Below are 13291 nucleotides of genomic sequence, written 5' to 3'. Positions count from 1 at the left end.
TTTAGTTAAAATAGCTGTTCTCGCTCAGTGGGTATGGGACAAGGCCCAAGAGCCTGAATTTCCAAGAAACTCGCAGCGATGCCAGTACTGGTCCATAGACCGTTCCAGAAGAAGGACGCCATGCGCTGCATAGATCAGTTAGCCTTTGTGTGTCCCGGAAAAGGAGTTGTGGGAAATGCACATCCCTTGCTGACTGAAATGGGAAAACTTGATTGTCAGTCTAGCAACTGATGGTTCCAAATGCGTACTCAGAAGATTATTAGGATAGCGGGTGAGTAGATATTTGTTTTGGATGAGAGCAAGTCATTCACTTGGAGAAGTCTCCACTCCCCGCTCACCACCACTCCTGACCACTGGAGAGGAGTCTATTAGGTACATCGCTGTCTTAAGGACCCACTTCATCTCCACTGAACGGATTGTGCACACGGACCTCAATTCTCCCCCGTAGAGGAGCGAGCCCGCGGTGGCCAGTGGATGACAGAAATCAGTGTGCTTCATGGTGAACCCCGGTAAAAGCAAGACAAGTCACACCTCGGGCTTCTCTGGAAGAAACCCCGGTGCTTCTGTGAGGTTTGCTCTAAAAAACCTTCCTGTGGGTAATGGAGCAGGTTTTTCTGATGGGGACGTAAGCAATTCTGTGGCAGAAATGACATTGTAACTGGTTTGAGGAGGAGGCAAAGGAGACCTAAGTGTTTCTCCCTCTCGTTTCTTGGGGAATGAGGGCTAGCCCGAGAGCGAGAGAGGCCCTGGTGACGGATGGAAACAGGATGGTTAAAAGGGAAGGCGGAGAAAAGCGCTGGCCGCAGGGAAAGAGGTTCATCCTTTCTCCCTGTTGGTATGATTCACATGGAAGCTTTGACTTGGCCCAAAGCTCAAACAAATCGGGTTTGGACAAACTGTCAGTTCAGTTTCTGGACGCCCATGTCAGTTCAGTTTTCGGGTTTCATCGTGAACAAGGCAGTCATCAGGCTGATGGTACCACCGGCAATCGCCATGCAGTTCACTGTTTGTTTGAAAAGGCAAAGAGTAAGACAGGTCAAATGCAAATATACTTGCCCTTTAACAACAATGTATTTACTGGAATCACAGCCAACGGCTATTTGGAACACCTAAAATGGAGGAATTTAAATGGTGAGACGCTTGGTTGCAATTCACATGAGCGAAAATGTCCCTACAGCGAAAAGTGATTACACTTTAGATTTGAAATAATCACCTTTCCAAGGTAGGGTTTTGTTACACTCTTTGGTGTGGTTTTACTCTTTATTTTTGATCACATTTTTCCTGCCTTTGCTTCGTGTTGCCCTGTTGCTCACGAGGCTGGGAGGTTAGTTCTCTGCTTTTCCACATCGCTATTTCAGGAACTAACCGCATCTTCTCTTTCGCCAGCACGGCTGTAACCGGGATCATCAACTCTGTTCTTCTGGCCTGTCCCTGACTCAGGCGTGACCATCTAGCTCTTCACTGACTTCTTTCCAACCAGAGACCGGGCCCCTCCCTGACTAGGATGCCTATTTCTCTTCCCATTTGGCGCCGGGATGCTTACCCACTGCAGGGCTAGACAACCCCCGGGCTTGCTAAGTGGGATCTAGATACTTGCTTTCAGTCTCAAACATGTGCTGTAGGTTGCATTTCTCCACAAAGTGAATCTGAAAGAACCTCTAATACTCCCTACCCCGATGAAGGACGTGGGGGTCAGGAGGGTGGGGATAGAGCACACTGTCCAGACAAGCTTGATGGATTTAAAGAGTCAACCCTGCTAAACCCAGACCTCTCCGCCTTCACTGGAAAGGCACCACTTGATCTCAGACACAGGATCTGATTTGTTCTGTCAGCAACTCTACCCACAGTCCTTGGTGTCCCTTCCTGATCAGATCTTTGGTTTCCCCTTCCCTTTCTCTTCCCTTTTGGTTTTCCCTTTGTCTTCACTAATCTATTCATGTGACACCCTTGGTTGACTGAGGTCCTCAAATCTTCCCGTCAAGACCCACCACCACTTGATCCCTTCTCTTCTGGGGCCCAGCTGAAAAAACCCAGCAACCAACAAATAAATAAATAACAAACCCAGCAACCACATCTAAGACTGGTCCTCGACACAGAAATGCCGGTCCATAACGTGTTGGGGTGGTGTCATCGCTCCCTGGGAAAATTCCTGCTGGTAGGAATCGCTAAGGCTTTCTGGGGACTGGCTGTTTCACGGGGCTCTGCTCTTGTAAACGTGTCTTCCTGGAATGCCCTTGGTCACCTTCCACTTACTCCCCAACAATTGACCCTCACCCTGCCCCGCCCCGGTCTGCCCACTCTTCTACGCTCTCTGCGCTTTCTCAGAACTGTGTGTCGTGCGCCCTTAGCCGAGCTTTGGTTTGCCCCTGAGGAAGAGCCTGGCTTTTCATCCTTGCAGCTCCCATAACCTACAAACAGACTGAAGCAAAGACACACAGTAGGTACACAATAAATTTTAGCTTTAAAACCTTTTTAAAAAGTTATAAAAAGCCATCTTCTCTGACAAACCATATCCCACTTGAGTTCCCATTCATTTCAGGTTTCCTTTATACAGTTGTATCTCCTGAAACTAATCATTTTCTGTTTTTGCATGTATTTCTACACCTCTCTTTCGCTGATAAGCCTCTGGAAGACAGAACTGTGGTCTGTCTCCAAAGTGAAATAATGCCCCCCCACCCAGGGAGACATAGACACACACTTTCCTGGGCGGTGGGGGGGCTCCTGCATGGCGGGCTGGTGGGGGTTCTCTCGCCCACCGCCTGCGGCTTTATTGAGGTAATGGTGTTGCTCCACCTCTGTCACTTACCTTTTGGGCAGTTGGACACGCTCTTGCGTACTCACTAGGCCGAAACTGCACAAGCCGAAGGCCCGTGTTCTCGTCTCTAGGAGAAATGGCATGTGCAGGTGCTTAGAGAATCCCAAGGGAGGCAGGCACCGTGCCTGCCTTCCCCGTGGAGCCCATGGACCGTCCCATGGACACTGGATGACTGGCGTCCAGTCATCCAGAATTCTAGAAATGTGGGAGGGGGCCATGGGGGTGACTATTCTCCACTTCTGCTAAGGCACTGTGGTCACTCCCTGAAGTCACTCTTACCGCCCGGCGGGCTAGCGTAGGGTTGGCCCAATGGGAAACAGAGATGAGCGTCCATCAACATTTCCACCCCCCTACCCCGCCCCGTCTCATTAACACCGTTCGTGGAGGAGGAGGCTGTGCGACTGACATCTGGTCCTGCTTTCTGACGACCTTAGAAGGCCATAGCTGCATTTTTTGTTCTTTCTCTAGCCTCTGTGGATTTTTTTCTCCTATCCATGACCCTTTTGGAACCATAAAGAATAAGTTATGAGATTAGTTTTCTGAGCCAATTTATGCTGCTTATTATGATCTGAGTGGAAGCAAAAGCGAGATCGAATTTCTAGGTTCTGAAGTGCCTAAGAATCGTTTTGTGCCCAGACAAAAAGGGAGAAGTTGAAATCGCTGAAGAAGTTGTGAAAGTTTTATGGAGGCTCCCTGCTGAGTGTGGAGCCAGACATGGGACCCGATCCCATGACCCTGACATCATGACCTGAGCTATCAGTACTCCTGAGCTGAGATCAGAATATCAATAAAACCGCGAAGGTTTTTACTTTTTGAAAAAAGCTGGGGAAAAGCAAACCACAAACAAATGTTCTTTTTCTTCCGATTTTCATCACATTTTAATATTTATTTATTTGTCATATATTACGTATAAAGTGTAATAAATGAGGATATGAATAGCACATTTTATATTTTTAAATCATTGTACCATATTTCATCAATTTTAAGATACATATTTTTTCTCATTTAACACCTTTGAAATCAGGAAGCATCTTATAATTATGCCAATTGTGGTTTGTTTTCCAGTGTGATGGAAACTTTGATTTGATAAATATAGGAACACAGTCTAGGTCTATGAAGGACACTATAGTAAATATTGCATCTACAATTTTCTATACAAGTTTTCTTCTAGGAAGGTTTGTTTTTTCCCCATCACAGCTGACTTCAAAGCTTTTTGTATTTTTTGTCAAGTCTCGGATTGACCTGAAGTATCTTGGACAATCTGATGTGTATTGGACAGCAACAGAATTCTGAGTAAATATCCACAAAACCAAAAATACCCCAAGGAACCCGTAACATTAGAAGCATCGAGAGAAAAGTGTTGGTGAGGGGCTGGGGATGAAATGAGCCTCCCTTGGCTACAGTCTCTAGAGCAGCCTTTCTCTCTTCCCCTTCCTAACCAGAGAGTGACTCTACCACTTCATTCTGTTGTATTTTCTTTCTTTTTTAAAGATAGGTTTATTTATTTTAAAGAGAGAAAGAGAGCTGGGGGAGGGACAGAGGAAGAGGGAGAGAATCCCAAGCAGACTCCCTGCTGAGTGTGCAGCCTGACATGGGGCTCGATGCTGTGACCCCGAGATCATGACCTGAGCTGAGATCAAGAATTGGACACTCAACCGACCGAGCTGCTCAGGTGCCCTCCTGTTTTATTTTCTTAACTGCACGTGTAACTACTTGGAATTACCTTGTTCGTTTATTTGGTTACTTGCTCTTTGTCTTCTCTTAGAGATATGTCCCATGATGGCAGGATTTCTTCTTACTTGTTCACCATGTGTTTTGAGCACCTACAAAGTGCTTGGCATAGAGTTCAAGCTCACTTGGGGGGAGCAGCAGACTAAGGAAAAATGGACTTTTTCCTAGAAAAACAGTGTTATTTTTCCAGAAATCTATCGAGTCAGGACATAATGATGGCCACAGAAATGCTTCAAGACACCATTCCAGGTCAGTTGTTTCCTCCAGAAATGACGTGCTCGTATGCTACCTATTCCAAGAGTCAAAGGTGATGTTTTCTCTGATTCTACTCATAGTTAAAGACCTACTCATATTAGAGTTCTAGTCTGCCCAAGGATAGTATGCAAAGACTTTGGGATGGGAATGAATGAGCACATGCTTGAAAATTAATGAATTAAGAAATAGCCCATTTTTCACTTGATGAATTGAGCCCAATGGATATCATAAGCAACTGATGAATCACTAAACTCTACCTCTGAAATGAATATACTATATGTTAACTAATTGATTTTTAAATAAAAAAAAGAAATAGCCCATTTTCTGCAACTTCAGCTGGACAGATGGAAGCCTCCAGATATGTTTCATTTAATTACAAGGAGCATTTTACATTTTTATACAGAATAATAATTTCACATCTAACCAAACACTTAAAAGAAATCTGAAATCTAGATATTTAAAATGTCATGAGGCCATGTAAGTAAAAGAATACCTATGAATCAATCATCTCAATAGCACATTTCACATTGAACAGGTTCTTTTAAAAGTCATACTTACTGCAACTTGAAGTAGTCATCTACAGCCTCATAATTTACATTCTGAAAAAATGTGACTGTCTGGAAAAGAAAATGAGCATTTGTGTAAAACATGGCAACTGGGAATGGTGACAATGAATGCTTTCAGGACAGCTTTAAACCTTTCTTTAGGTAAGGAAAAGAATGTATTTAGCATTTTTTCCAACTTCTTTTCTTTTCTATCCCAGAAACTCCACTTATGGACATACTAGATTTCATTTGTTACATGTTTCTTATTTTCTCTTCTAATGGTATCTTAGGAAGCCCTTTTATTTCCATTGCTTCTCTTTCCCTCTTCACTTCTGTCATTGCAATATTTCTATTTTCATTTATGTCCTGCTGTGTAGCCAGCGCACTCCCATTTCCTGATCCATTGTCTCTGGACCTTTTCATTTCTTCTTTGAGGTTTTTAAATAATTAAAGATATCATGTTGTCAGTAATTTTTGAGACTATGAGGAATTATTTGCCTGATCCTTCTTCTCTTGTTTTTGAGTAATTAAAAAACACTTATTTGCCTTTTTGTATGTGTTCCTTGTGATTTTCTTCCATCTGGGGCATGTTTCATCTCAAGTTTCAGCATCCCAGAAGGTTTCTATCTTTTCAGAGTAAAGCCATTTACAGAATATGTGTGATAATAGGGGCAAAAAATTATAAGCCTCTTATAAAGCATGCTAACTAGTTACATTCTTAAAGCATGGTAGCTATAGTCCTTATAACCCCTAAATTTTCTTTTTGGTGGTAGTTGTTAGTAGGTAGAGAGATAAGTGATAGATAGATAGATATGGTTATCTTCAGAGAGATAATTTGGTTCTGGCTAATCTGGTGTGATTAGAAGAGACCTTGTACCTCTAAACCAACCTTTGCAAAAAATCTTACTTCTGAGACAAGGTTTATTTATTCATATGTTGGATCCTAAGTGGTATGACACAAAATATACAATCTTTCATGATAAAAATTTGAAGGCTGTGGAGGTTATTACATCAAAAGTAAATCTAGTTCATGTTCAAGGAAAGGAGCTAATTGTCACGTTTCCATTTGTGTTCTATTGTACACCGTACTTTTTCTTCATATGTAGTCATTAAAATAACTTTATAAAGGTGTTTCTGCACGTAATTAGGCTTGAAGATTTTTAAATTTTTCTTTTGTGAAATGTAAGCATATTCTCTAAGTTTTGCTTATCAATTGTCACTTAAGTGGTGCTCAAACTTGGGTCTGTAACTCAACCAACATGTATGTGTATTATTTTGGATTATAATCACTGAAAATATTTACCCAGAGGAACTATTTAAAAAATATATTTTGTGGATGTAATCATCTGTTTCATAATTATTTCATCATAAATAGTTAAGAAATGATTTGGAGACTTTCATTTCTAGGAGCAGCAGGTAGGTTCTACGGACAAACTTTTTTTTAAAAACAAACATATGAGCACTGAGTGTTATATACAACAGATGAATCACTGAACTCTGCCTCTGAAACGAATAATACACTATATGTTCATCAAATGAATATAAATAAAATAAAACCAAAACAAAATAAATATATCATAAAACCTACAAACCGCAGCCTTTTGAGTCACCTTGAAAGCACCAAATAACTAACAAGACAGTGGGAACTATTAGCCCGAAAACAGGGAAATTAGGAACCTTGAGAATAAAGTGGAACACCAGAGCCCAGAGTCTACTTTCAGCCTAAAGGCATTTGTCAATGTAGTCAGGAGAGGGGTAATTCAAGATAGAGAATCACATTGGATATCCTCCTGACATTAACCTGAGTTACCAGAAGACTATATTCTCAGGGTTAAGAGTAAATCAGGATTAAATCTGTGCCCTCCTTAACCCTTCAGTGACGTCAGTGACTAGGTGATCAGAAAAAGCAAGAAGTGTTTGTGGCCATGAGTAGGTTCTTATATGGCATTATATCCCAGAATTGTTTGCCTGGAAGACTCAGGGGATTTAAAGAAGTTCAAGGAAGTAGTGTCCCCAGATGTGTCCCTGACCGTGGTGAACGCAGGTCATCTAAAGATCAGGATGTACTCTTATTCGACATCAGGAAATTCTTATGAATACTTTCACAAATGGGTCGCTTGGGTGGCACAGTTGGTTGAGCATCTGACTCTCTGTTTCAGCTCACGTTACGATCTCAGGGTGCTGAGATCGAGCCCCATGTGGGTAGTTAAAAAAAATTTTTTTTTTAAACCAGAAGGGACAAATAGAAAACAAATGGTCTAACGGTAGACTTAAACTCAGCCATATAAAAAAAAATTACATGAATGCACCCAATGAGAAGGTAAAAATGTTCAGATTGAATAAATAAAATCTAATTTAAAAAAACCTTAAAGACACAGATGGTTGATATTAAAAGAATATTAAATATTAAAAGAAAAGAAGATACATTGTGCTAACATTATTCTAAAGAAGATTGGAGTGGTTTTATAAATATCACACAAAGTAGATTTTAGAGCAAAAAATTATCACTAGAGGAAAAGGGGTCATTTCATAGTGATACAGGAATTCATTTATCAAAAGGAAATAATTCTAAATGATTATGCTGAGTGAAAGAAGGCAGATAAAACAGAATGCATACTGTATGTTTCCATTTGTATAGAATTCTAGAAAAACAAACTAATGTATAGTGACAGGAAGCAGATTAGTGGTTGCCTAGTAATGGGGAATGGAAGGAGGGATGGTTGACAAAGGAGCATGAAGAAACTTCATGGGTGGACATGGACATTATCTTGATTGTGGTTGTAATTTCATGGGTGTATTCATATATCACATTTTACCAAACATGATATATGCAATTTATTTTATGCCAATTATACAAAAATAAAACAAAAAGATAGTCTATGAGATGCCAAAAAATTCAGTAAGAAAAGGCACACGACCCTATCAAAAAAGTGACAAAACTTGAGTTGCACAGAAGTGGGAATCCACATAGCCAATAAACACGCGGAAAATTGTTTAACCTCATTAAAAAGAAGAGAATAACAAATAAAAAAATAACACACACATTAGTTGGGCAAAAATTAAGGTTTGACTATACCAATTATTGACATAAGTAGTAAAACCTCCAACTTTGAGATGACATCACGGAAGAACATTTTTGTGACTTAGGGACAGGCAAAGATCTTTTGACACAAAAAGCAATAGCCATAAACAAAAAATCTTTATCAAAATTAAAAAATTCTACTTATTAAAACTCACCATTAAGAAAAGGAATAGGCAGCGTTCTGATTCAAAATGGTGATGTCGGAGGATCCTGAAATCACCTCCTCCCACGGACACACCAAATTTACAGCTACATGTAGAATGATGTTCTCCAAAAGAAACCCCCAAACCAGCTGAACAATGCCTACACATTAGGTGAGTGAGAAAAACGAAACGAAACGAAAAACAAAACAAGACAAAACAAAAACAACCATGTAGAAATAGGTAGGAGAGGCTAAGACATAGCCTCACCACCGACTCCAACCCCAGCATGGTAACCCACAGTTGGGAGGTAACTCGAATTCCTGGGATCTACCCCCGTGAGGAGTATTGAACCCATGAGGCATGGCACCTTTTAAGACCTTATCTGAGAGACAAGCTCCCCAAACATCTAGCTTTGAAAGCCAATGGGACTTGCTCCACAAGACCCAGAAGGCTATTTCAAACTGAGAAACAGTTCTTAGAAGGCTCTTCTCAGCAGACTTATCCACCCCAGGGCCCAATACAAAGCCCCTGAATGAGAAGTTGGCCAGGCTTTCTATGAGAGAGGCTTATACGCTTATCAGGCATTGAATTGAACACATCTAGGGAGGAACCTACCAAAATGCTCCAAAGGGGGAGGTAAGTGGTGCCATATTTGTTCTCTCCCTCTACCTCAGTCTGGCCTCTTGCATCTCCCAGAAAGGAGCTTCTACACTGGTCTAGCACCCTGATCTTTGTGGCTGCTGCCCAGAGGAATCTCGAGATCACCTGGCTCTGGTGGCCAATGGGGCTTGTGCTTGTGAGTCTGATAGTGGATGTAATGGACATAGGAGGAAGTCTTAGCTGACTATAACCCCAAGGCACAGCAGAGGCAACAGACTCAAATACCCAGTCTTTCTGTGAAAGACACCTAGTAGCTTAGTTTCATAGATGTGGCCTGAGGGGCGGTTTCTAATTAAAGCAATATCTAAGAGCCAACTGTAATTCTCTCCAGAGACCTCAGAGGGGAAGCAGTATTTTTGCAGTCTTCCTCTGCTTTTTTCTGGGTCACTGTTATTTCTCTAAAAGCAGCTTGTGCACACACCTGGTGCCCTAATTTTTGTGGCTGCTGCTCAGGAGACACACCTGGATTTCCTGGCATTGGGGAACAGAGGGGCTTATGATTGGAACCACAGGACTGTTACAAAAGAGAAACAGTTCTTAACTGATTACCCACCCCCCACAGGGTGCAGTGCAATAATGGTAGACTGAAACGCACCCCAAGTCATTCTGTTCAAGAGGTCTATTAGCTTATTTTTATGGCTGTGGCCTAAGGGGTAGGCTTACTACAATCCTCTGTAGAGATCAGAGAGGCTAGGCAGTACACCATCATCGTGCTTTTCCTCTGTCTTGTCTCAGGTTGTTGGTATCTCTGAGAAAGGAGATTATATACATATTTGGCTCCCCAGCTTTGTGTCTGTCACCCAAAGAACATGTTCCTTGATAGCCTGGCTCTGGTGGATGGCAGGGCTGGTGCTCATGGGTTCAACAGGATGGTAGTAAGCAAAGAGCAGCTCTTACCTGGCTGTTAATCCAGGGCTCAACATTGAGAGAGCAGACAAAAATGTGCATCTCCCAGTCTCCCCAGAAAGAGGTGTGTTTGTATACTTTAAAAGCTGCTACATCAGGGTCTGGCTTCTAATCAGCCTGCATCTAGGTGCTAACTGAGATGCTGACAGGTCTTGGCACACCATCAAATACTGGGAGCCACTAAGAATAAAGTAGGCTGATTGGACAATCACAAAGATTTGAGAGGGCCACGTTGAATGATAGGGTTCATCTCTTACATGAGACTGGGAGAAATGATTGTTTTGTCTACTACATAGAAACCAACACAGAGATCCAAGAAAAAAATAAAGAAGCAGAGAAATATGCTCTAAATGAAAGAACAAGATAAAACTTCAGAAAAAACAACTTAGTGAAATGGAGATAAATGATTTACCTGATAAGGAGATTAAAATTATGGTCATAATGATGCTCACTGAGCTCAGGAGAAGAATGGATGAACCAGGTGGAAATTTCCACAAAGACAGAAAATACAAGAAAGTATCCAATGGGAGTCACAGAGTTGAAAAATGCAATACCTGAACTGAAAAATATAATAGAGAACTTGAAGACAGGGCAGTAGAACTCACCCAGTTAGAATAGCAAAAGGAAAAAAGAATGCAGCAATGGCCACGGTCACCAAACTGTGGAAGGAACCAAGATGCCCTTCAGCAGACGAATGGATAAGGAAAATGTGGTCCATGTACACTATGGAATATTACACCTCCATCAGAAAGGATGAATACCCAACTTTTATAGCAACAGGGACAGGACTGGAAGAGATTATGCTGAGTGAAATAAATCAAGCAGAGAGAGTCAATTATCATATGGTTTCACTTATTTGTGGAGCATGACAAATAGCATGGAGGACATGGGGAGAAAGAGAGGAGAAGGGAGTTGGGGGAAATTGGAAGGGGAAGTGGACCATGAGAGACTATGGACTCTGAAAAACAATCTGAGGGTTTTGAAGGGGCGGGGGGTGGGAGGTCAGGGTACCAGGTGGTGGGTATTATAGAGGGCACGGATTGCATGGAGCACTGGGTGTGGGGCAAAAATAATGAATACTGTTATGCAAAAAATAAAAAATAAATTAAAAAAAAGTGTGAAGAGCTTAAGGGATTTATGGCACAACATCAAGCGGATCAATATTTGCATCATAGGTGTTGCAGAAAGAAAAGAGAGAGAGAAAGGGGCAGTAAACTTATTCCAAGAATGACCAAACACTTCCCTCATCTGGGGAAGGAAACAGACATTCAGATCCAGAAAGCCCAAAGTTTTAAATATAATGAATCCAAACACAATCAAGACACCTTATAATCAAAATATCAAAAGTTAAAGACAAAAGAAGCTCTTAAAAGAATTAAGAAAAAAAAAATTTGTGTACAAGGGAACGCCCATAAGACAATAAGCAGATTTTTCGGCAGAAACATTGTTGCCACAGAAGAGCAGCACAATGTATTCAAGTACTAAAAGAAAAAACTGCCATCCAAGAATACTATCCCTGGCAAAGTTGTCCTTCAGATTTGAAAGAGAGAGAACAGTTTTCCAAATAAGCAAAAGCTAAAGGAGTTCATCATCACTAAGCCAACCTTACAAGAAATGTTAAAGGGACTTTTAAAGTTGAAATAAAATATTAGTAACAGGAAAACATATGAAAGTATAAATCTAATTGGTAAGATGAAAAAATAGTGGAATTAAGAATTACCTAATATTGTAAATGTAGATTAATCACTTATAAAGGTAGTATGAAACTTAAAGACAAAAAAAGTAGTAAAAATAACTGAAAACATCAACAAACTGACAATAAGTACGTATCTATCAGTAATCACTTTAAGTACTTATGGACTGAATTCTCTAGTAAAGAGACATAAGAAGGCTGAATGGATAAAGAACAAGACCCATCTGCGTGTTGCCTACCAGAGACTTGTCAGATGTAAGGATGCACAGAGACAGAAAGTAAAGGGGTGGAAAATGATAACCCATGTAAATGGAAATCAGATGAAAGCTGGGGCAGCTACTCTTACATCTAACAAGGCCGACTTTAAAACAAACACTGTAATAAAAGACAGATAAGGTTATTACCTAATGACAAAGGGGCAATCCAACAAGATGATATAATATTATGCACCCAACAAGGAGCACCTGAATATATAAAACAAATATTAACAGAGCTAAAGGGAAAAATAGATAGCAATACAATAATAGTAGGAGACCTTAGTATCCCGCTTTCATCAATGGATACGTCATCCAAAGAGAAAATCAATAAGGAAACATTAATCTTAAGCAACAGAGTAGATGAGATTGACCTAATAGACATATCCAGAACTTTCTATCCAAAAGCAACAAAATACCCATTTCCCTCAAGTGCACACACTACATTCTCAAGGAGACATCACATGTTAGGCCATAAAACAAATCTTAATATACTTGAAAATTAAAATCAAATCAAGCATCTCTTCTAACTACAATGCTGTGAAGCTAGAAATCAGCTACAAGAGGAAAACTGGAAAATTCACAAATAGGTGAATATTAAACAATATGTTACTGAACAAGTAATGAAGAAACAAACAAAAAAATAAAAATACCTCGAGACAAATAAAAACAGAAATACAACATTCTCAGATATATGGGATGCAGCCAAAGCAGTTTTAAGAAGGAACCTTATAGTGAGAAATGCCTACATCAAGAAACAAGAAAGAATCAAATAAACAACCTAACTTTACATCTCAAAAAACTAGAAGAATAAATAAATCCTAAATTCAGTAAAAGGAAGGAAATAACAAAGATCCGAGAGGAAATAAATGAAATAGAGACTAAAAGGACAACAGAAGAGATCAATGAAATAAAGAGCTGGTTTTTGAAAAGATAAACAAAATTGATAAGCCTAGCCTGACTACCAATTAAACAAAGGAACTCAAAAAAATGAAATCAGAAATAGATGTTACAATTGATACCACTGAAAAATGAAACATCATAAGAGAAAACTAAATGCCCACAAACTGGCCAACCTAGAAGAAATGGATAAATATCAAAAAACACATAACCTACGAAGACTGAATTGCCAAAGAAATAGAAAATCTGAACAGACTGAATACTAATAAGGAGATGGAATATGTAATCAAAAACTCCCCAACAAACA

The 13291-nt window shown here is 40.3% G+C and overlaps 1 protein-coding gene across 1 annotated transcript in view; it reads right to left on the bottom strand.

Moving 5' to 3' along the window:
* The window catches only part of CATSPERE (catsper channel auxiliary subunit epsilon), a 145878-nt gene that overhangs the window by 27797 nt on the left and 104790 nt on the right, over positions 1 to 13291 (bottom strand). The window contains exons 12-14 of the mRNA XM_059145383.1: positions 5360 to 5418; positions 2807 to 2882; positions 1057 to 1109 (exon numbers count right to left, since the gene is read on the bottom strand). Coding sequence (XP_059001366.1) covers positions 1057 to 1109; positions 2807 to 2882; positions 5360 to 5418 — 188 coding nt within the window. The remainder of the gene's footprint in view (positions 1 to 1056; positions 1110 to 2806; positions 2883 to 5359; positions 5419 to 13291) is intronic.

Source organism: Mustela lutreola, chromosome 14, assembly GCF_030435805.1.
Source record: "Mustela lutreola isolate mMusLut2 chromosome 14, mMusLut2.pri, whole genome shotgun sequence".
NCBI lineage: Eukaryota > Metazoa > Chordata > Mammalia > Carnivora > Mustelidae > Mustela > Mustela lutreola.
This window is presented reverse-complemented; position numbering and strand designations above follow the sequence as displayed.